The sequence below is a fragment of the Trichoplusia ni genome, chromosome 17 (assembly GCF_003590095.1).
Source record: "Trichoplusia ni isolate ovarian cell line Hi5 chromosome 17, tn1, whole genome shotgun sequence".
NCBI lineage: Eukaryota > Metazoa > Arthropoda > Insecta > Lepidoptera > Noctuidae > Trichoplusia > Trichoplusia ni.
In genome coordinates, this window is record NC_039494.1 from 2,218,082 (window position 1) to 2,242,968 (window position 24,887).

The 24,887-nt window shown below is 36.1% G+C and overlaps 1 protein-coding gene across 2 annotated transcripts in view; it reads left to right on the forward strand.

Moving 5' to 3' along the window:
• Positions 1-18,406, forward strand: part of LOC113502524 (bifunctional heparan sulfate N-deacetylase/N-sulfotransferase) — an 85,506-nt gene extending 67,100 nt beyond the window's left edge. For both annotated transcript variants that reach the window (XM_026884129.1, XM_026884130.1), the window contains exons 11-15: positions 4,004-4,224; positions 9,860-10,015; positions 13,303-13,419; positions 14,787-14,969; positions 15,910-18,406. In XM_026884129.1, the coding sequence (XP_026739930.1) occupies positions 4,004-4,224; positions 9,860-10,015; positions 13,303-13,419; positions 14,787-14,969; positions 15,910-16,132 (900 nt within the window). In that variant the 3' untranslated portion in view covers positions 16,133-18,406. The remainder of the gene's footprint in view (positions 1-4,003; positions 4,225-9,859; positions 10,016-13,302; positions 13,420-14,786; positions 14,970-15,909) is intronic.
• Positions 18,407-24,887: the final 6,481 nt, after the last annotated feature.

The window sequence follows — 24,887 nt, forward strand, 5'->3', positions numbered from 1 at the left end:
CTCTCCCCGTATCGAGGGGAATTTTAACTTTGTCCAGACTTTCAAAATTTCCAAAATTATTTTCATGTGTATGATAATGGTGTTTTAAAATAAAAGATACCAAAGCATTTTAGTTCCGTGGTAAGACGATTCTGCAGGTTTGGTTGACAAAGCAGACTGAGTAAAGTCAAAAACTTAAAAAAAAAAACCTGCGTAGTATGCTAGGCTAAGGTAGGCTCTTCTCCTTTCAAACATCTGACCCCTTGCGACTTTTTCCTTCATATTTAAAATACTATTGTAATCGTCTATAACCTCAACGAGCATTTAACACCCAAAATTTCGCACATGGTATTTGGTGATGATACAATCCTAATATCGTCAGTCGAAATTGACCAAATGTCGTCACAAATGGCACTGATACAGTCTGTTGATTATGTTTTGTTGTCGTACTATTGAGAACGCCCACGGACTCTCGGAGCCAGTCATTACGATCATAATAAAGGGCAAGGTTAATTACTGTTTATATACTGCTAAACCTGTACTGCCACTCGGCTATTGAAAACAATAGACAAATTAGGTCATTTGGTTTTAAGAATTTGTTGTTATCACTAACGTATGTTCTCAAGGCTCAGTTATAAAGATGTGTCGTGTTTAATGTTCCATATTCGGAACTTAAAAACGGAACGATATTGCTAAGGCTTTGCTAACTGTCAGGGGGACACCAAGCTATTTGCAAAGCCGTCTGTTCTTTTTCTTTAACTACTCTTTTAGTTTTACCAAACGAATTCCGAGAGCAATTCTTGCGTCGCAGAGGGTTTCATAAACATACCAGGGTCACATGCACAAAGACTCAAGCTCGTGGATGGCACAAGCAATTGTTCTTCGCGGAGACCAAACCTGCAACACGTCACTCATAGTGGGTTCCTCATGGTGTATGTAACCGTCAATCTTGCAAGTCCAACTGACACTTTTTCTGTTTTATTCTTGAATGTTTGTTTATCACAAAATAATTCAGAAGCCACCAATTCCAACGATATATAAATTTACTGCGTTTTCCGAAATCAGATATCTCTACCAGCAGATCAGAACAATTACTTTCAATAACGAGTTCAATAGAAATATCCAATTTGAGCAATTATCATTGTTACTTCGGTTTCGATATTAAAAACTGATAAAAAATCAGGACAATATACTAATGGAAAATGCTTTGTCAGGTTTATTCATATCGTCCATTGACACTAATCTGTCTAGCTTATCTGATGTATATAATAACATCGATGAAATAAATAAATAATACAAAACACCGACTTGTGACGCGCCGGGTTCCGTACAAATAAGCTGAAAAAAAATAGTTATCCGTCAAATGAATTTTTATTATGTTGTTATAGTGGTAGCGAAACACTTTAATTATATCATCTGCGCAAAATTAGAACTGCCTAAAAGTGCCTGAAACGGTTTATCAGATACAGCATGGCGACAGGCAGACTGACAGCAGAGTATTATTTATTTCATTCCGTTTTCACCCAATAGCTACGGATCCCTAAAAACCCTTTGTAATAAACTAATGGCCAAACAAAACATTCAATCGAATCAATCTCAATTTAAAACGATTACGTCAAAAACTCGACTTCCTAAACACATTAGTTAAACGTTCGTGTTCCGCGGTTGGCGGTCGAACTAATGTATTGACAGTGATTGGTCGCATCTAGTATTTATATAACCCACTGGTCCTGTCATTCCTGTCCTGTTTTAAACTGATACACGTTATTCATTCGCAAATTGTGTATTTATATACTGCCAGCAACGAAAGTCGATGGAGAAACGTAGATTTATTAACTGCCAAAAATTAAAAAAAAGTTTAGTTAAGAAAGAACACTCCCGCATTAAGGAATTGACTTCTGGTGTGGGTTCGAATGATTAAATTAAATTAAGTATCGTTGTTTGTCAATACCTATGTAGTTTTCTCCTTGCATTATAAATACTAAGATCTGATGATAATTTGGCACTGCATATCCATCTAAAAATTACATTGATTGTGCAAGCGTACAGAAATCGAGTAAATATTCGTGAAAATTCAAACTAAGTAAGTAAAAGTACATAATAATGCAATAATAATATCGTGTAACGCTACGCTCACCTAAATATGCAAATTATTCCATGTCAAAATTTGGTTTCTGGAGAATTTGAAACAAGGCTTTCATGTAATTATGTATGAAACCCGTAGTTACGGAAGGTTAGCGTCGCACATTGCCCATCAAATTAGGAAACGCGTCGAGCTTCAACCACAATTACGTACGAGTACCTACGCTCCGAAGGAAATTTCATATTCATCCTATCTTCCTCGTCGCAAGTAAAACAAAGGAACTCAATTTTATTCATTCACTATATAACACCGTTCTTTCGTCTCAGCGCACACAAACTTGAGAATCCTTCCATGTCTTTGACAGCTCGAGTTCTGAATCTATTAATCAGTTATTCTATTTAACAAACTTCGATGGAAGTCTTTTGATGCAAATAAAATAGTCTGTTCTGTTATAGAGACGTCGTCTGAGTAGCCATTGTTGTCGAATCAATTAACTTTCTCCAACTGTTCGCCAGTTGCTTCCCTCATTTCCGCGTCAATACATTCGGACCGTAAAGTTGGGAAATATCCATCATGAATTGTCAATCATCGTTTCCCAGTTTTGAATATCGAGTCGAATTTTCGTGGCCTTACACTGTCAGTTTAAACAAAGAGACGACTGGGGAAATACAGAACGTTCTGTTTCCACTCTAATATTTCATAACGAGTGCTTCTAACGAGGAACGGGAAATTTTATGCGATGAAATATTGTATTCAAATTGAATACGATGTTTTAATGTAATGTTTGGTAAAGTGAGTGCTCACAAAATAACACACGTTCGTCCCTATTTAACTGGTAATTAATTACAAGCATCAGAGCGAACAATAATGAGTAGCTGGCAACATTGGTTGCATACATTTAATGACTTCATTAAACTATTACATATTTTTGAATTTGAGTTATTTCAAAATTCTGTTATTATTTGTTCATTAAAATTTTTAATGAGTACATATCGCAATGTTTCGATATCACCAACGCGCTGTTGCAAAATAATGTATTGGTTATCTATTTAATATTCTCACATAATTAAATTTAAATATATTTTATTCAATACGCACTCAATGTTAACAACGTAGCTGTTATGTACGAAATTAATATCATCCAAAGCTATAAATTCAACCGAAACACTATCTTCGGACTATCATAGTTCAGGGGTCTCCGAATAATAATTTTGTCGCGTTACATAAAGATATTAATCAATGTTAGCTTGTAACACAGATATTACGATTTATGTGCGATGCGTACACATCTTATATGCACGAATGATCCCATATATCGTATCGCAAGGCAGCACGAACTTGTGAGAAACAATATGCATGCCACGAGTTTTAATATTTTATTGGGACCAGAGATATGTGCGATATCATTGGAACACGACAAGGAAATTGAAAATACATCATATTTTGTGCGGCGGGACGTAAAAGCGCTTGTTTATTGCACAGATAAAACTAGAATGTATATTGCATTCGTATTGAATACAGATATGTCAGATTTGCAAGCCAAAATGTAGACCAGTGTTTAATATTACGTTTTACATAAATTCGCTTTCACCATACCATGACTTTCGTATAGAATTTCTGCGAGTATCATTACCACGGTCAGATCGTTCACGTCCGATGAACTTGTTCATAACATATGTTTATTATAAGCTTCGATATCGAAATAATGTTAGGTTCTTATGTATTACTGATTTAAATAAACGTTATCAGACATATACGGTTTCTTACACTAAAAAGTTCTGGAAAAAGTATTGAAGAAATTTTCTAGCCCTGTTTCTCTTTTTACAAATTTTATACATATAATGACTACATTTTGCGATATAACTAAAGAAAATTCTTTAAGAAAACTTTTCCATGTTAATTTGTTTCTCAAATATATAATCCTCATTTCTCATCCCCTAGAACCCGTGTGACGACATCCGTCACCGTCGCATCTGGTCGAAGAGCAAGTGGTGTGGGACTCTTCCGCGGGTGCTCGTTATCGGACCTCAGAAGACCGGCAGTACAGCTCTCTACACGTTCTTGGCGATGCATCCAGCTCTAGCTCCCAACCTGCCCAGCCCGTCCACGTACGAAGAGCTGCAGTTCTTCAATAATAATAATTATCTGAAGGGGCTTGACTGGTAAGTGTGTAGTCTTTATTTTTGATTTGATTTTTTTTCGTTTGTGTTTTTATAGGATTTGGTTACGAAAAAAACTAAATATTGAGCCGTTTATAACTAACTTGTACTGTCCTAATTAAAAGGATACTTTGACGAAGGGTGATAATATAAACGTTGTTTTTTGTGTTGGTGCAAAATAAAATTAAGAGTGACGATAATATTTCTCATAATTTCATTTAAAGGTCTTTAATTTGAAGCATGTATGAAAATTAATTATAAGTCCATGTTACTTTATTCTATTCTGGATCGTATGTCTAGACAAAGAGCAAACGATGCGGTGTCTTACCACGGGTCTTGGTAAAGGCGCCACAAACAAGCAGGAGGTACTGTAGGTAGCCCGCTGTGCACGTTCCTAACCACACATTCGGTTGTTGTGGGAAACCATCAGACGTTCACTTTGACCTACAATTTACTTCATTTAGCTAAAGAAAACAATGTGTAAACACTTCTGTTAATTTTGAAATTTCGTATTTCAATTTAGAACAAAACAAATTATAGAATCTCCCACGTCAACGTCATTCATCAAAAACGTCAAGAATTATGCAAATTACTTGTTTTAACATTTAAAGTTTCACACATGTTGAAATTAATAAACAAATGTCTCCGTTGTTGCCATGTGAAAAATTACCCGCAATATGTTCCATTTTTTCATCCAACTAATTTATTAGTCACGTCCAAAACACGGGCATTGCGGAAAAACATATATTTAAAAAGTAACGAGATATGTATCTGCGGTTCGTTAGGCTAATTATTCTATTTATTTAGTCTGTACGCAGTTTTAATTTGGGTAGAAATATATCGCCTACCTGTTTAAGTATGCCGCGGTGGTGTTGCCTACGTTTTTCAGAATGATTTAAACGGAGCAACTCATTATGTTTTATTTTTCATTTACGAACAAGCTACAGTTACATAATATAAGATGTAGCTACATTTTTTGCGACGTAGGTATTATTACCCTCAAACTTTTTTTTAATATCGTTGGATATTCGGACGTATGAAGTGGAAACTCTCCATATGCAGTACAGAAGCTGAAAAATACTTTCTAAAACCTAAACAGGCTTTGTGTTCGCCAGTTATTTTTTCCAGAGCTGCGTCCATATATCGTTATATTAACTGAAAAGGGGTTTGGCCAAAGGTATTCTGTCAGTTGGTGCACAGAAACGCCCGGACGAATATCCGTGCGCTTTGTCGCTTTCGCCATATTTTTTATTGAAATAAAAATATACCTCGATTCTCGAATATATTTCATAGTTAAAGCTGAGTTCCATTTTTTTAGTATTTTCGCGAGTCCGTTGTTAAATCTCTGTGAATAAAAATAGGCATAGCTTACGTGCATACTTTTCATAAATTCCAGTGGTTCAAAAACAAATACGGCTTTCAAAATACAAATAATATTTGTACTTGTAAAATAAAGTTTTTTTTTTTAACATGAGCTTATAGATTTACCTTACATATCGTTGATCTAAATCCCCATTATCGCTTTTAATAATATATTCGAGTGTTGTGTTGATTACAAAGTGAATGTTGGTACTTCGTAAGCTCTCGCCGCCGGCTATCCCATCAAATCAATAACGCGGTCTCTTATTAACAAAATATCCCGCGGTTTCAATATCCAACAAAATTAATGATTCCGATATTAATAATCTGTGCCAAACATTTCCGCATAAAATATAACATACCGCTTAATATGTTTTCATTATTCATAATAGAAAATACACGTAAATTTTGTTTTCAGTAATTCAATGACCTTTAAAGTTGTTTGATATAGTTTTATGTTTGTTGTTCTTTATTAGGCTCTTCTATATCTCGCGGAAAATGCGTTGCGCAATTCCATAATATATAAATAAGTTTAGTGTGCTCGCAGGAGCCAGATACCTGAAGTACCTACGTATGGGACAGGACGGGAGGTTGACAGAAAACAATTTACGATGTCGTAGGCGTTACTCAATGCCGTGATAGCCCAGTGGTATGACCATTGGACTGCCAGTCAAAGTTCGCAGTCCCGCGACGCACTAATGCCATTTCGGATAAATTTGTAATATTACTTAATTACTTGTCACGTCCTAAAATCATGAAGGAAAACACAATAAAGACGCCAACAATGAGGAGTTTTGAAGAAAGACCAAAGGCCGGTTTTGAAACTCGGTAACCAGGTTGTGCATCCACCATAAAATAGGGAAAGAAGGAGAAGGATTCTCTTCCCCATTATTCCATTCACAAATCTCAAAAGGTTTCTTGACGCACTTGACACACTACGATTAAACGTTCAAACTTCACTCGACGCATTATCGGCTGACGTTGTGTTATACGACGCATTTCCCGTCAGATATGAACCGGGCCTTAGCTTATTTGTAGTTTATATCCGACGTAGCACAAACTTTGTTGTGGTACCTTGCTTAGACGAAGTTTATGGCTTTGAAGGTTGTAATCGCGATCGAACGGCTGACGGCAGTAAACTGAGTGCACCCCTACTGCAAACTTATATGCTATAGACACATAACAAATTTGTATTAGAAGCTTAATATTATTTTTTTGTACGTTTCGCGGATTATAAATTGAATCGTTAAAGATGGATGTGGTAATTACGCTAGTGAATATTTTGCCCTAGCTTTTATATCAGTAAAGATGTCTTGATCCCTGATTTTGATTTAAATAAACTTTATTCTCAATAAAACATACACCATAATATACTTATATACTGAAAAAACAGGGTTTAACTTCACCACTATTAGCTTCTAATTTGAATGCTCTTTAAATAATTCAATCAATACTTAGTCAGTACTTGCGTATTTCTTTCGTTACACTTTCTTTGTCAACGTACGCTCGTTTCTCGTACGAAGTTGTACTTCTGCACTTTAATACTGTGTGCTCGATCTTGATTCAATCGCTCAGCACGACAATGTTATTGTACGGTTTTGTTTCCGTAACTTTTAGCATTATGGTTTCTTTTCTCAGTACAATTGTTACACTGGAAGCTGTAAGGAAGTGTTCCCGGTAAACTTGATAATACATTTGCCTTTTATAAAGAATTTAGTTTTGTATTGTATAGATTTATAACAATAATTGTGTTTGTTTTGTTTATTCAAGGTTTAGACGTTTCTCTAACCTAGCTTAGCTTTCCTCCAGAAGCTTTATTACCACTTTACTAAAGTGGTCTAATTTCCTCAAGTTTGCGGACCCGCACTCCCTGAACCCCGTACCTATTACTGAGACTCCGGTGTCTGTCCGTCCATCCGTCCGGCGCCAGACTATATCTCATGAACCGTATGCTGCCCACTAGACTGGCTTGACTTGAAATTATCATAGATGATTTTTTTCAGTCGCTATTAAAATAAAAATCGATATAAAGCAACGATTGTTACGTTCATAAATTTAAGGGGTTGTCAAAAAAAGAGGTTTACCCACAAACTGATTTGGCAGCCAATGTTTTTTTTTTATGTTTAGCCTATCAGTATGGAACTATTTGAGTCTCGAGTAAGTACGATTCGTGCTTGAAAATTTTGTTTATACTTATCGATATGCAGTTACAGTAAATAGCGAGGTCTAGTAACTGGAATAAATGAACATTGCTAAATAAACTGAAAACCTCGCATACGAACATTATTTTCAACATTGATTTACGAATGTTAAACAAATTGAGGGAAACTTGATATTTGCCTAACTAGTGATATCAGCTTTCAAACACGATGCAATGTCGGCCGGCGGAATAACTTCCGCGAAATAACTTTCAACGTCCAACACTCGGATGAAAGAAGCCCACAGACCGTTTGAATGTTTTCAGGAATGCTTTTATCTTAATTTAAATTGCGACTTTATTACGTTAAATACCATCACGCTTTTAGTCCCGTGGTAATAGACAGAACGGTAGGTACCTCGGGGACATTCGTTTTAATTGTAAAAAAATACTAAATTTTTGACGTAAAATTCTTTACCAAATTAAGCATGAAATGGGACTTTTTAAAGAATACTTCTTAAACGCGTATATCGCCATTATGAAGTGCACATGTTAACCAAATCATAATAATCATTTCATTGCATCAAACCTTTCATGTTTATGAAATACATTTTTACACAAATTAAATAGCCAAACACGTACGTACAGCTGACAGCAAAACTATAATCAAAATCAGAAATTCAAAACTAAAGAACCGAGTTCGCATTCACGCAAACCCTGTTCATTAGCATTTAATCATCTACGATTGTTGTTGACTATATGTACCTACATTCATCGCAGGCGGCACTCAGTTTCTAAAGTCTCACATGTTCCTAATTTAAATCGGACCTAATACGAAACTACTGTTGCCACTCAGGTTTAAATAATCGACCGAGATTACAAGCTTCCATATAATATTCCCGACATTACTAAACTAGGACAATCTCACACAACTGCAGTTAGTTTAGTACTTATTGATTAACCCTAGCTCAAGATAGTATAATCAGTCTTAAGAAGACTCATGTATATGTAATGCGTAACCTACATCGGTTCTAGACCACTAGGCGAAACAACGCACGTACCTCGCCCTGTTAGCGTTGTACGTTTTAATTAGACACGATTTTACATTCTTCATGTCTGTGAAAGATTAGTTAAATGAACAGGGGGTGCAAACTGTATGGAACATGTTTTTGCCTCAGGCTCGTGGCACATCTTTAAACTTAATACTGATTAGATCTCTCAAATTGAAGCGAAAAATCGCGAGCTTCATAAAAAAATGTCATGTCCGTACTACTTTTCAACGACTTTTCTATCCATTCACGCTCATAGAAGTTTCTTTGTCTGCTTCTCTGAATTCGATGTTCGATTTGTCTTATCTACATTATTTTATAATCTTTGATATTTAATCGGTCGTTGATCTACAGATCGTTATCGCTAATATAATAAGCAATCCTTATTTGAAATGCTTCTGTGGATTTATCGCTTTATTCAATTTGTAGTCATGGATACGTCTGTAATTGAATGAACGGAAAATGGAATATTTCTATAACTCATACTGGCTGAGCGATTTCACTCGCGTTCTTCTAGCTTATAATGTTTAACGATCGAATATAATTATTATTTATCTGATAATTTTACTATCCTACAAAAACATAATATATTTTTCAAATTCAAACCACATAACTTATAATAACGACACTAATTAGGCTTCTACTTTAGATGTTCCCTTTCCAAAATGTTTTTGTAACTAAATACTCATAAACATGGCCTCTATTTCAAATGTGTATCCATTACAAGTACCTAATCAAGTTCACAGTGATCTCGAAAACATGTCGTAACTGCTTTCAAAAATGTACCTCTAGATAAATCAGTTTCTAAATATTTAATACCTTTATCATAATATTAGGTTACTTACCAATGAACGACACTGTGTGACGTCACTTCCAAGTAAAAATTTTCCTTAGGCGTTACGTCATAAGCCTTTAGAGCCTTTTTGTCTTTAAGATTACAGCGATTATCTTTATCATTTTTATTGCTCCAATTTATTTTTATTACCTAATTTTAGTAACTACCTGGGGCTAAACAGATTTGTACTGTTACCCAAGTCAGCGTACTATATCTCTAGTTTATTTTCGATTTTTATATCAGTACAATATTTCTCAGGTACCTGAATTTCTTCCCGCCGAACATGAGCAACAGTACTCCCATCACGTTTGAGAAGTCCGCCACGTACTTCGACGGTGACTTGGTACCGAGGAGAGCGCACGCACTGCTGCCCAACGCGAAGATCATCGCCATACTCATATCTCCGTCTAAAAGGTAAGATTCAATGAAACTGTTTGTAAAATGCACTTATTAGTATTTTTAATATATAACATGTTCAACATACCGCGGTAAAGTTTGAAACGCCGTATCTGTGCACGTAAATTAAACGAACCAATTCAAGAGTGACGTCTAAATGACCTAATTTATCTACATCATTAATAAATCTTGCTGTCTTGGAGAACATTGTAATTTAATCATGAAATCGGTATTTAAAATATGGTCCTAAGTCAATTTAACTCATTGCCACCGAAGACGAATAATCAACTAAAATAGCCTTCAAAGGGTGGAACGCTGAATCGACAATTTTAGTACTAATTCTCAATGGCATTAAAACCTTAATTTGTGTGTACATAAATTTTAGAACAAAATTGTTTTATAAGTTTATCCTAGTTTAAAATTATATTCAGCTAAACCCGGCGAGACCAGGAATCGTCCCCAACAAAACTAATAAAAAGGCAATCTAAACTTACTCAAATACTAGTATCTAAGGATTAAAAGTTAACTCATGTTCTGTCCTGTGTAAATAACTGGATAGATTCCGTAAGCCTTTTCCTGTTAGACCGTCATAAACTATATCGATTGACATACTGACATATTTGTATCAACAACGCAAACATTGGCAAGAAACAAGAAAACGTAAAACTGTATTCACGATATATTGGCAAGTAGGTATAAACTAATATACATATATTGATATATAGTTCGAAAATTCAACCTACTTTAGCTCAATTATGTTATTCTCTTTATGAGCCATCTGGCAAACTAAATTGTATCAAGATACCTAATCACGCATGCTTGTGCTAACGACTAATGACAACTGTTACCGATACGTGGACCCATCAGCAGAAATCGAAAAGGTCCTTTCTTTCTGACCGAATGATATTGAAAACGTATTTCGAATGCCAGTGCTATGGCATATGCGTCTTTTAAAAATCGTCCCCAACCTACATGCAAGCGGTAACTGCTAAGAAAATGCGTCGTAATAAACTATCACTATCAATCAGGCAAACTTAGTATTACGCACATAAATTAGTTGAAATATCCCTCTGTAGGTACCTACTTTTTGGGCAACCAGTCATTGAAAGGGGTCTCGGATTAGAGCTAAAGCTATTGTCTTAAAACCATTCGATTATACTTCGTTTGTTATTTCAGGTGAAATTTAAGGCTAATAAATGTCTAGACTGCCTAAGTACTAGAGATACCTAAGCTTCTATTGTATCCACTGCTAACGATACACATACAAAAACGTATCGATATTTATGAAACAATACAGTCGGTAATTTCTATAGATAGTCTAAAATTGGTCTTTCAGATGTAAAGCTTAGAGATTAGTGTTATTATATATCGTAGGTATATAGTATAGGGTTTTAAATTTAAAGAAATAATTTGTAATGAAAAATATTCTTACTTTTATTTAACCTTTTTTCGATTATTCAATTTTCAGAACAGCCACTTAAAAAAAAAGTAGAACATTTTTTGTAATGAATTTAAAATATTTGAATCGGTATTAATATTTTTACTGTTGCTTTAAAAAAAAGTACATCAATCTTGTAGCGATAATCGTAATTACACGATGCTAAAGAAAAATATTTTATCGGCGCCCCACAGGCCTCGTTCATCAAAATGCAAATGTAGAATCTGAATTATAACCATCGAAGTTTCAAGAAAATTCATTCGAGTCCCTTTATACTTGTGTATCTATAAGTCCATGTTGAAACCAAACCTATGTACAGTTTAATGAATGACCATATTATATTGTTTTTGTTCACACATAGAAGACTATGGCTGATAAAAAATATCGTATAGTTCCACATTCACTCTAAATATGAAAAGGGGTTTAATTAAACTATGCGCTTGTTTCGACCACGAGCCGACGTTTCTTATGGCAACACCATGTTAACGGCGTTGAGCAGTTATCAGGACCATTAAAATGTTTACTCCTCCATTTAAGTGCCAGCTCAAATGCCTCTATTAATTAATTCTGTCGTACTAAATAAGTTTATATTCAAACACGCCATATAACAGATGGCTAAGTTTTTAATTGTAGCAACACTCGTAAATATTTGGGCTTTTTATAATGCTGTGTGGTCAGTAAGAAAATAGGTCATGTAAAAATAGACACGGACATACATTTAATGAATGGTGCTTTCGTGTCGTACTTCTGTTAATGAAAAACAGTATTAAAGTGCCCGAATGTAGGCCACTTAAGTAAATAGAGTCGCAATTTTATTCAACTCCGTATGTTTTTAGGTATCGCATAACGTTTACTACTTTAATAAATAAATGTATGGAAAACGAGTACACTTTTATAAATAGGATAAGGCCGTGGCTAAACGACAACTCCACGATTTGATCGATCTCAGGGTAAGCTATGCTTGCGGGATGGGTGACCATCTTGTTCCTCCGTGATTCTGAGGGCACGTTAAATAATGTGTCTCTGCTGTACATTTTTGTCGGTCGGGACGTGTAGTCAGAATGTCTGACAACCAGTCGTATCGTAGGTGTATTTTGTTACCCAGGTGGCTGGGTTGAGAAGGACAGACAGGCAGTCGCTCTTTGTAAAACACTGTAAGGTTGGGATGATGGAAACTACACTTGATAAATAAATCATTTTGAGACACGAATATGATGACAGATTGACCTGTATTCGTTCTTATCGAATATCTAAAAAAAGATCGAATATGTATCTATTTTTTGTTTTCTCATATTTTCTGTGTATAAAAGTTATAAAACATATTTCCTCTAATCCATATACAAACGGCAATACAGTAAAACGTATAACTTAAAGAGGTTGCACTGGAAACTTGAGCCCGTGGACTGCTTATTCAAATCCTATACGATACAACTATGAGGTGTCAAGCAATTCGCATACATCTTGAATTTATACCGGTTGCGGTACTATACATCTCACAAAATCTTTGCAATACAAGTTATGCTAAGTCAAATACACTTTTTACGTGCGATATTCTACCAAAAGTTCGAAATTCTATCAAAAATCTTTTTTGACGGAAATTAGAAAACAAATTTCATTATTTTTAATATTTAACAATAATTAATACTCCTGGAGAGTTACCTTCAAACATTTGAAGAATTATTACAGTAACGAATGAGTTTCGTTTCTGAGCGTACTTCAGATAAACAGTATTTTATGGAATCATTCGAATTAAAATGTGCGCAGAGCTACAGTTTAATATAAATTAGGAAAATTATAAATCCCAGTGCATATATTAGAGTGTAAGTGTGCGTGAACTATTGCCATTGAAGTGTGCGTTTTTATACAGGGCTTACTCGTGGTACCAGCATATAAGGTCGCACGGTGACGCGGTTGCCAACAACTATACGTTTCACACAGTCATCACGGCGAACGACTCCGCTCCGAAACCCCTCAGGGACTTGAGGTAAGCATTACATCATACGAATATAGTTTTAATTTTTTGATTATCTTTTTTTTAAGCTGAATTCTATATTCGAATCTACAATTGCCAACCGGCTATGAGCAGCTTTTTGATCAACGCTTAAACCAGTCTTTTTGTACGAAAAGGTTTTGTTTCGTTTTCTACCTAAAACATAAAAACGAAAATTCTATTTCACATTTAACTTGCACAACAAAAAATACGGACACATTCTTTGTCTTACACAGCAATAAAACTTTACCTTCGCATCGTACGACGACAGTCTTTCTAATATAAGTAATCCTATCCTTCCTTTTGTTTTTTTATCTCGGCCGAACGGCATATATTTTACGTCTGCCTTCGACCCTCTCATATTGGATCACAATTTTTCTGAGCGAACCCCGGCGCTTGTACATTAATAACGAATGTAATACGTACACTGTACTATTATTTCATCCCCCTTCTACTCGTTTATGCCATTCGGCTCCTTAACTTCACGCTATTATGGCACAAATGACGTAGGGGGCTTATTGACTTGCGTAATCCTGTTCGTAGGGCCAACAGCCATGAAAACGATTTAGTTTTAATTAACTAACGAAGTTGGTGGTGTATAGTTTAATATGTGTGAGTAATGCACTACAAGCCAGCTAGCACTTGTAGCTGGCTGTGACATGGAAATTTAACGAACGTGCTTTCTAAACGATATACAAAACCAAGTATTTTCTCAGATGTAAGTATAAAATGTCTAAAATGTTTGCAACATTTTTGTTGTATAAAAATGTCCCCAACTTGACCTAAATATTACAAGCAGGCCTATTCTCCTTCGTGAAATACATATCTCTTACATTAATTACTGCTACAAAATACAATGCTCAAGGCTTCTTCACCCACAAAATACGTGACTTTCCATCCACAAAATCTATTTTCCATTAAAATAAACCAGTTATATTCCGGTGCGTGCTCCTCAAAGATTATTGTGTACTTGACGGGCCCATGAATTTATTATCAGTCTTCACGCGTTTCCTTATAAAGCTAATGTGCTCAAGACGGATTAATAAATTGATACTGTCTGTATTATCAACGTTAAATATTTTGAATACGCTGGTTTTTGTTTGTTCAAGTAATATTGCTTGTAAAATTTGAATTTCAGTCTATATCGAGTTAGGAATTTTAGTCGACGATAAATGCCAATGAATAATCGCCCTTATTTTGTGGATTTTAAGCACAGAGCAAAAACATGTACCTATTTTATGACTACAAGTGTTTCGTAAATTACTGCTATGCTGTATGGACATCAATGTACATATTTTTTATACTAGTTGCGTAAAATGTAGCAGTAGATAATATGATCAATTCTGTGTCCCTTCCTTTAGAAATCGTTGCCTAAACCCGGGCAAGTACAGTCACTACCTAGAGCGGTGGCTGGCGGAGTACAGCAGTCACCAGCTGCACATCATCGACGGGTCCCTGCTGAGGTCCGAACCCGCCGCTGTCATGAACACGCTGCAAAAGTTCCTCAAGATATCACCGCATATCGACTATAATAAGTTGCTCAAGTAAGTCGCATTAAAGTACCGAATTTCTGCCAACAAAGTCATCTACGTACCGAATGTCTTATTTTTTATAATCAACAAGATTCTTTTGTCCTCCTAATTTGACATTCCCTTTTTACTGTCTCTCAATACAAGTGTATTTGCAAACCCCGGAGTTCAGAAATAATGAGGCCGAGCAAAATTTACCTCCCCATAAGATAATACGGTCCCGGTTTAGCAGACTCCGCGTTTTCGGCCCGAACATCGTTTTGGACTAAGACAACAAGCCTGAGAAGATACGAAGACATAAAACTTGAAGTACATCCTGTAAAGTGATATTGTATGGTCACCAGCGAGACCAGTAACCCCTGCAATTGGCGATAACTTAGCTACAATGGCCTCTTAAACTCTAGGCGCACAACTTCGCAGAAGCAACTCGCTGGGACTAATATCGCTGCATAATGCCCTATCTACATAAAGCAGCTTGTTGCAATTCTAAGCCTTCCTAAGGAAAATAGCATTTAGTTCCCCGAAGCTAGACTCGTCTTCAATGAGAATTCTAAGCCACAGTATTTGGATTCAACGACGTATTTTATGTTTGTTTTATTTAACTCGTGCTGAAAAAGGTACTTGTTTAAATCGCTGTAGCTTTGAATCCTTCGTCCCACCATAAGTGGCACTGAATAATATATTAAGGTTAGTACGTAAGTTCGCAATAACAAAGAAAAATACGCTCAGTTCGTGGAAATACTTTAGGACGTTTCAGATAAAATGGATGATGAAATTATTGAGAGATGAAATGGCAGACATCGACTCGATGTAAAAACACAAAAGATGGATAGCTTTCTCGTTGCCCTTTTAGTTCTTACTAATCTCTCATAGACGGATTGTGAATATGTTGGTTGCATTATGTTGTACGACTAACTTAATGCCGCAAAATATTAACTTTATGCCTTTATTGCAGGTACGATCCGAAAAAAGGATTTTTTTGCCAAGCAGTAGGTAACGACAGGACTAAGTGTCTCGGTAAATCCAAGGGTCGGATTTACCCTCCGATGGAGGAGCGATCTTCCAAGTTTCTAAAGCGATACTACACGCCACACAACACGGCGCTGTCCAAGCTCCTGGTCAGGATAGGCCGCACCGTTCCGCAGTGGCTCAAAGACGACCTGTCTTCAAACGGATAGCATAACTTTCAACCTAAAAGGTTGGAACGAAGCAAGAAAGTGTTGCACGGCTTGATCAAAGTCTGTGTGATCAGCATCCCTTGACGAGGCCAAGGGTCGGCGCCAGCGCCAGCGGCCGTCCATAAGTTACAAACTCTGGGCGAAGCTCGCCACTCGCGGCTCGCGCTCTACCCAATGTTGTTCTTTCCAAGTGTTTCAATGTGAGAGTATTCTTGTTGAGCAAATATCTTTGTCTATCGATTCTTGTAATATAATGTTTTAAAGAGTGATATTAAACGATTTAAAGTTCTTGATCTGTTTAAACGAGATGAAGAATGATATTGTTTTAGTTGATTTGACTCTGTAGGGTGTAGTGATTGACTCTGTGTTCCCTGTGAGACGGTTACGGTTCGACTTTGCTTGCCTGAACATGTTGTTTCTTAGCCATATTTATATGGACAGTGTCCGGTGCACTCGTGTGCGCCCGTCTAGGTGCTATTTGTTAGTAGTTTCATTCGATTTGTGTACGTTCGGTTATTATGTAATCTCATTTGCTTAGATGCCAATGTATTGTTAATCCATCATGGTTTTGTACTAAATTGATAATGCTTTGTATTTAGATGTAAGGTGAGGTGGGGTGGAGTGCCCAGAGTGGAATGAGTCACTGACCACCCGAAATAACTTAATATGGTTTATAATGTTTTATCATAATCGCTGGGGTACGATAAGGTTAGAGAAATAGTTATTTACAATGCGTAAAACTGTATGTATATTAAACAAAATCTAATTTTGTTACTTCTGCAACGGGGTTTTATATTACCTGTGTGTAAAAAAATAAACATCTGTGTTTAACTTTTAATACAGGAATAAAAATGGTTATGTTAATTATTATAGTGATAATGTATATGTAACAACAGCTAATGACCCCTACTTCACCTATTTATGTATACAGACGTGTTAACAGTTTATATTTCATTCCACGCTCTAACCGACCATCGCTACACGCTTATTTTAACATTTTGTTTAATTACAATGTACGTACCTGATGCAATATGTAAATTTGTAGTTAATTTTGTACGTTTCATATATGTAGTGTAGGTCTAACGTTATTTTAACAATCTCCTTGTCTATCTGTGCCATAACTATATTGTGATGCAACTGGCACTCGATAATACTTTCGTTTTAATTAATTTTTTTTTTATGTACACTAATATTTTGACAATAGAAGAACAACTAGTCCTTTATTTAAAGCGGCATACATTGAGAACAGACACATGTTATTTGTTCTCCTTGCACAAACTGTCAAGCAGTGTGTATCGGACTCCTAAAGAAAGGCATAACTGAGGTATATTGCTTTTACCTGGAAAATATTCGTTGCAACATTCAAAGAAAATATAGTGAAAATAATTGTATTGCATTGTAAATATTTTTCTGTCTCGAATAAAAATAAATGGAGCCGAGTTGTGCCTTTGATATTACGAGTACGCTACGCTATGCAATACGTACACCACATCCATTTTTTTTTTCAGTTACCGAATTAGCAGTAAGAATTTTTAATATACATATTGAAGATGTCGCATTATATTTTAAATAAATGATATCAATGACGACCCAATGAATGATACATAAATGTATTTCGTATATATTTTGATATGCATAAATTTATTGGCGAGACGACTCGGCAAGGATGATGAATGTTTTTTGTAAAACTAATTCATTATAGAACATTTCTTACTCTTTGTTGTAATAGATGTCGGTACTTAAATATTGTAAAAAAATTCTTTTCTCGTGACAAATACATAGAAGAGTACAGAAAAAAATACATATTATGAAATCGATATTTGAATATAGCGTTAAATGTTAATATTTTTATGGTACATACGTTTATCTTATTTTATTTAATGTTTTTCGAAAGGCTTCATATTAAAAATTTATATTGAAACTTCTGATGTTCTTGGTATATTGTGAAGATGTGTGTTATGTAGAAACGGCCTTACGATGTTAGAAGCGAGCTATGAAACGTGTTACGGTGTTGTCATCTGTGAACACGTACTCTGTGGACACGGGTTTACATCTGTCACTGTAACGTGACATAGTTCTATGTACACTGTTCTGTTATTCGGGCAACCATCAAGTTTGTTTCACTGTGAATCAAATAGAAACACCCGTATTCATTAACATAGCTGTTATTTTATGTAGAGAATCGTTTTTAAAACAGCCTGTGACTGCTATTAAAATGTGTTCTTAATAAAAAATTATTACATCACTTATTTTATTAAATGATTTAAACCTTAACTGTGTGTTACTAAGTCCATAACCCCTTACACAAATACCTGCGTGTCGCCTTTAAATTAACTGGAATTATTAGCCGTGTAATGGTCTACAACGGTCGGATAACGACGCGGATCTGCACCGCCTCGACCGTTAAACTGAGACGTTTAGATATATTGGATCTCTTAAATATCCTTCCGTATATTTGCTGTAATACGTTACATTGCGAGTGCAATTCTAAAGATACAACGCAACCGCCCCCTAGCGTCTTGAAAAATGTATTAGTTGTAGCTGGGGTATTGTTCGGAGTCGATACGGAGCGGGAAATATGCTCGGCCATAAGTTGCGGTAGCGATATGTGCATAAACAAAAGAAACGCATTAGCACCGCCCTTTGTTCGCGCCACTATTCTTTATATAAGAACGAAAACAATGGAAAGTCGAGTCGAGTGTTTCAATGTTCAATGGAACAAAAGTTATGAAAGCTAATCAAATAATTAAAGATTCGTTATTATTATTACCAAGCATAAATATTGGGATGCGGATGGCGTGACGAAATTTCATATTGAATGTCGGCAACGTCTAATAAAAGAGAAATATTGCAATTGTTTCATTTCTAGGAAAACGTTATTTCGAAGGCCATTTGGGTGTAATGAGTCTTTCCGGTAAATACTCGAGATACTTCAAAATTAATTACGAGGTTGTATCTGTACACTGAAACTCAGGTATTAAAATCGACAGATAGGTACATTGTAATATAATAGGCACTATAGGCAGAATTACTTGAAACAAATGAAAGCTCGATTGTTTTCCTCAAATAAAATACACACACATTTCATTATTTGTTGTTATAGCAACAACGAAAATACATCTGCCTACCTAAAATTTCAACTGTCCTGCTATTAGTTTAACCGATGCGATGGATAGACAAAGTGCCTTTGAAATAGGTTTATTTTTGGTTACGACCATAAAAAAAAATAAATCGCTTGTTGAAATAATGCCTGTTATTAATGTTTTTACGTATAAAACGACATTCAACTCGAAGCCGTCATTAAAACCCGCCTTATTCAGATTTCAACAAGAAGTGAAGTTTTCACTAATTAGCCATATCCGACCGATAAAGGCGCGGAAAGTTGGAAATCGCTTATAACGCCAATAAGTGCACCTACGTACGGCAAGGAAGCACGTATCCCGGACTAGTTCCGAACTACGAGCGAGTTTCGATCCGCCGCGCCGTGCTGCCGCCGGCTGAACTCGAACTTGGCTGTTTTATAATTTGACTAAGGGCCTTTAAGGAATAAATGAAAATATAGCCCATATGATATAAGTATGGGCAGTGTCCTCTGAAAAACTTGAACGACTTTCGATTTTTATAGTTTTCGATTTTTATGTAGCGAGACTTTTTTGCAAGTCAGCGGTATCTATAGAATGCGTTCAACTTTAGGTAAATATATTAAATTATCATAACAGATTACCTACATATACGAGTACCTAACTAAATTCTATGTAACAAACATGCTCCCCCGAAAAGGCAATTACACGAGCATTAAAACGGGGTGAAGTGGTACCCACGCCGTTCGGCTACCCCCGGTTTCATAAGACACAGCTCATCATCCGCATATCAGCTGATACAGTAAGTTAGCCGAAGAAGCTCGCATTATGGCTTTTATCTTAAAATTGCGACAGTGATGGATGACGGCTGCCTACATAATTCATTTATTTAAGATTAAGGGTCGGCCGCCTGATGCTTGCCTGCTTCATCAAACTAACTATAAATTGACACGTTAAAATGTTGTCATGGTAACGTCTTGCGTCGTCTCCTGTTCATAGGGACTGAAGGTGCGTTAGCTAGCTTAGCATAGCTTTTAATTAATATATTATAATTAGGACATACTTTTTTCCTTTGGATAATTAGTTTGTTCATAACAAATATGAAGTTATATTAAGGTTATTTACAAAATACGACATGCCCAAGCTTCTAATTTTACATACTACAGTTTTGAAATTAAATAATGAGGTACCTAAGTATAAAATTTTGAAAAACGTTAAAATAAGTGTACTTTTGTGAAATAAATGCAGAAGAAATCTCTAGGAATACAATGGCATACACGTATAAATCCGAGAACTAAACATGAACAAAATGAAACGCTAAAGAAAACTTCCAGTAAGTAAGTTACTTTATGCATAAACGAATTTCATAAAAGCGAAATAAAATGAAATTAAACTGGCTAAAGCATTTTACATAGAGCGATATTAACTCTTTCCCGGGCGTAATAAAAACGTCTTAGAATGTGCAGGGGAGCGCATTTGCATCAACCAATTATATGGGGGTGGGTATTACTCGGTGTTGTACCAAGATCTAGTTGCAAACGAGACATTTTGCCATTTTATGATGTGACGACGCTCGAGCTTTATTACAAACACCTAGATACCGTCAAATACTGAAATATCAGGTCTGTGCACCTTACGGGGTCGCAATACGGACTGAATACTTGTACTGTAGAAGTGCTATTTGAAAGTAGGTGACTGCTTTCAAGTATCTATTTGTTAGTTCTGGTGATAACGCGATTTTGACGAGCCCCTCGGCCCGCCTCCGAATGTTCAATCAATTTGTTACGTTCCACTGATCATTGCATTCGTGCGCGTCGGAGATATTGAAAATACTTGAGGTGTATGTACCATTTGCTCCACTGTAAAATTTAAATAAACTCAAAAAGATATCCCTTTAAAAAGATACTTAAAATAACATTAACACGAAAGCAAAGCTGAAGAGATTAAAGAATTTTATTTCGAATAAAGTTCTCATTTGATTTTCAAGCATCTGAGTTCAGACAAATACAGCTACTACAAAGATTCAGTTCAGCGCTCAAGGATTTAATTAATTTACAAATGATGGAATGCGAGTTCATGAGAGTGGATTGCAGTTCATGTGTACCTCATAAGTATGAGAGCGTATCTTGTGGCGCAATCTTCGAGTTGCTCGGCAGAAGGATGTCCAACAAACAATATCTAAGTTTGTGTCGCTTTGTCGTAATATTTGCCGAGACTCCGAAAGCCCCGGCAGAGTTTGAGCGACTTCTCGAGCTTATTACTATTTGTGTTGCCAAGATTCCCGTCTCCTACATTTTGTGACGAAGGTAGCGGCATGCCGCTACACAATGTTCTTTTTAGTTTCCGGTATTCTAATATGCTGAGGAAAGGACAAAGGTGAGCCATTTATACACAAACTGGATATTAGATTTCAGTTTTAGCTCTTTCGGAAGGGTTTTATTTCTGAATTTTTATTACGCGTTTTAATGAGGACAGGTATACAATATATACTAACCTACTAAAGTTCTGTAACTGGAGCAGTTCGGTATAATTAGGAACGAAAGTTAAACAGCCAATATAATGGTCATAACCTTTTCGTACAAAGGTTCCGTCGAAAGCACCCATTAAGCAGTCGCGTTAAAAATAACAAAACGCACGTAGTCGCACTTCTCTTTATTTCACTTCGTATCGGGCGCAGGCATGAACGGCATGTGTTTACGTCACACTAAGTAAGAATAATGGCGCACATAAATCAGTGGCATCTTCACGTCGTTTTGAATACTCACAAAAGATGTCAACTCGTCTCTAAGTGTGACTCTATTCAAGACAAACGGTACGAGCAACGGGAGCAACCCCAATTGTGCTTTGTCGTGTTATTTAAATTCGTACAACAAAGGTTAAACGCTTTTGGTAAACTTTAAGAATCGTAGCACAATGCTACGAGATTGCATTAAATCGTAGTGTTGTCTACAGGTCGCCGTAGACCGTGCTACGAGGGCCAGAAATAGATTACCGATTACGTCAGCGCCAACATGAAGAAAATATTTTTCAAGCGCGGGATTAAGGTGGAATTTATTTGTTTGCACACGAAAGTCCTAAACAGAATTGTTTATTACCTTGCATTATGAGTTTTTTTTTAATCTAGTCAATTCTATGCACTTTATTTTATTCAACTGGACCCGAAACTTCATATCTTATACTAGCTGTTGATGATAATAAGAGATAAGTGTAAGATATAAGTTATGATTTATACCTGCCCTGTTTTTCCCACATTTTCCATTGTATCTTTGCTCCTTTTAGTCGCAGCGTGATGGTATATAGCCTAAAACCTTCCTCGGTGAATGGTCTATTCAATAAAAAAATAATTTTTCAATTTGAACTGAGATTAGCGCGTTCAAACAAACAAACTTTTCAGCTTTATTTATTAGATTACATCAGAACAGAACTCCTTGGTATGTCATAAATCAAACTTATTTAGTATTCTACCTAACACTCTATCACTTTGCATTCGAAAAGCATTAAAAATCATAAAGCCTTGCTGTGTTGTCACTAGCTTTATAGCATAAACTTTTTAAGCGCAGATTCGGTCAGCCAACTGTGACACCTGTCAAATCAACGTCACCGCAGTTCACTAAATGCGAACGCGACATTTCAACGGTGATTCAATTTACGGAACATATTCGAGTACCTGTGAGTATGCAAATATACCTGTTACAATATTTTTACGTAGAAATGTCTGTATATTAATAAGTTACAGGTTTTGTTCTTGAATATTGGTACCCTTTGTTTGAGATGAGGTAGAAAATCAAAGTCCATTTTCTTTTGTTTTTCAGGAGTCCGGACAGTTTTTTTTTTCTATAGTTTGTTAAGCTATGAGCGGTTAGTAATGTTGCTTATATACTTTTGATTCTTCCCGCTTATCTATTGACACTTGTACCATATTATAAAAAGAATAAAAGTTTGCTTTAAAACAAAATATTAAAATTTAAACCCACAGTTTTATTTGAAACCCAAATAAAACAGAGAACCCAAGAAGACAAGAAACATTTACGTTAGCAAAAATGATCGAACAAAACACATTCTGATACAATAATTCACGTACAAAAAACAGACATACCATTAATTCTAAATCAATCACATTTAAAACAGCATTCAAAGTTGTTACACGAATTTGTCTGTACGCCAATTAATCTGAAACTCAAGCGGAACCGAAATCCTGAGCGAGGTGACGTAAAGTCGAATGAAGCTTTCTGCCAAAAAGTTGTGATGAAAGTTGTTATTGTAGGTACGGCGGAGTGGACGAAACTTGCGCGGCCGAGCGTTTATTGAGCGGAAAGCGAGCGAGGCGGCCGAGACCCGCTGACTGCGCCCGCCACCACCTCGCTGTCCAACTTTACTCTGTTTTGAAGTTCCTCCTTTACTTTTTGTAATAACTCGCAACAGTTATCGCATCCCTTAATTAACCGTTTAGTTCCGTCAGGACAGAAGATGCTATTTATGTTTTTGTAATGACTTTTTGAAGTAATCGTAATTATTATAGTACCGTCTATTATGCATTTTTTAGCCATTTCTTATCCATACTAAGCGCTAAAAGTAAAGGCTCCAAGTAAACATAATGATATTAACTCGCACATATTCATCGGTATAGCCCGACTAGTTTCGGACCCAATCGGAGTCCTTAATCAAGAGCTGATAAAGCAACAGTGCCGCACTTAGCTTTGCGGACTCCGATTGGGTCCGAAACTAGTCGGGCTATCCCGAAGAATACGCTTGAGAAAAAGTTCCCGCTTGAGACTCAGTAATAAAAATATTTTGTGTAACATTGAAACACAAACAGAAGTTGGTAAATTCGTAATTTAGCGCGTCCCTTCAGAAGGCGACTCTTATAAACATCGGGCACTTCGAGCTGCCGCCGCCGTAATCTCCCAAAAACATAAAAGCGTATGAAAACTTTAGTATCCTATAAATTTTATCAATACAGGCAAGACCAACGCGTTATATTTTAACATAATATCGTCATATAGTATGACTAGAGTGAGCGATTCTAGCGAAGTAAGCTAAATCAAGCCGGTTTTTCTGTTTACGAAATTTAGTCTGTTTACTTTTTTTCCTCAAACAAGGAAACAGTTCAGATTGTTGTTTGTTTCACACTATAACTAAATCTGATAAAAGCATTTTTTTAATGAAACATATGCATCCCATTAATCAGTGTATTAAACACACGTGAATAGTGCAATGATTTGCAAGTGCCATCTCAATTAACCGAGGGAACAGAGAGCTGTACTACAACGGCGTGTAGTTTTGGTCCAATCGCCCAATGATTTCGTTTCGAGTGTATTTGAACGAGCTCTGGCGCAGGGCCGTCAAAGCCATCATTAAGCAAATATTTCCTGACAGTCGGCAGAGGCGGCGCGCACCGTCCGAACGCCCCAACGACTCGATTAATTACACTCCTGATCTAATTAGCTGGTTGGCGATCAATCGGTGCACGCGATGCTGGACAATTTACATTTTGTTTGATCCCGTTATTTAGGACGCTAATCATTCGTTTTTAATCACCGCCGACTTTCTAAACCTCGTGCTCCTAACGAAGCCCTCAATTGTGTGGCTTCGGAGTTTACAAACTGGTAAGCTAACTAAATTAATGTTGTTGTTGTTACTCCGTTAGGTGCGCAAGGAACAAATGAATCGTATGG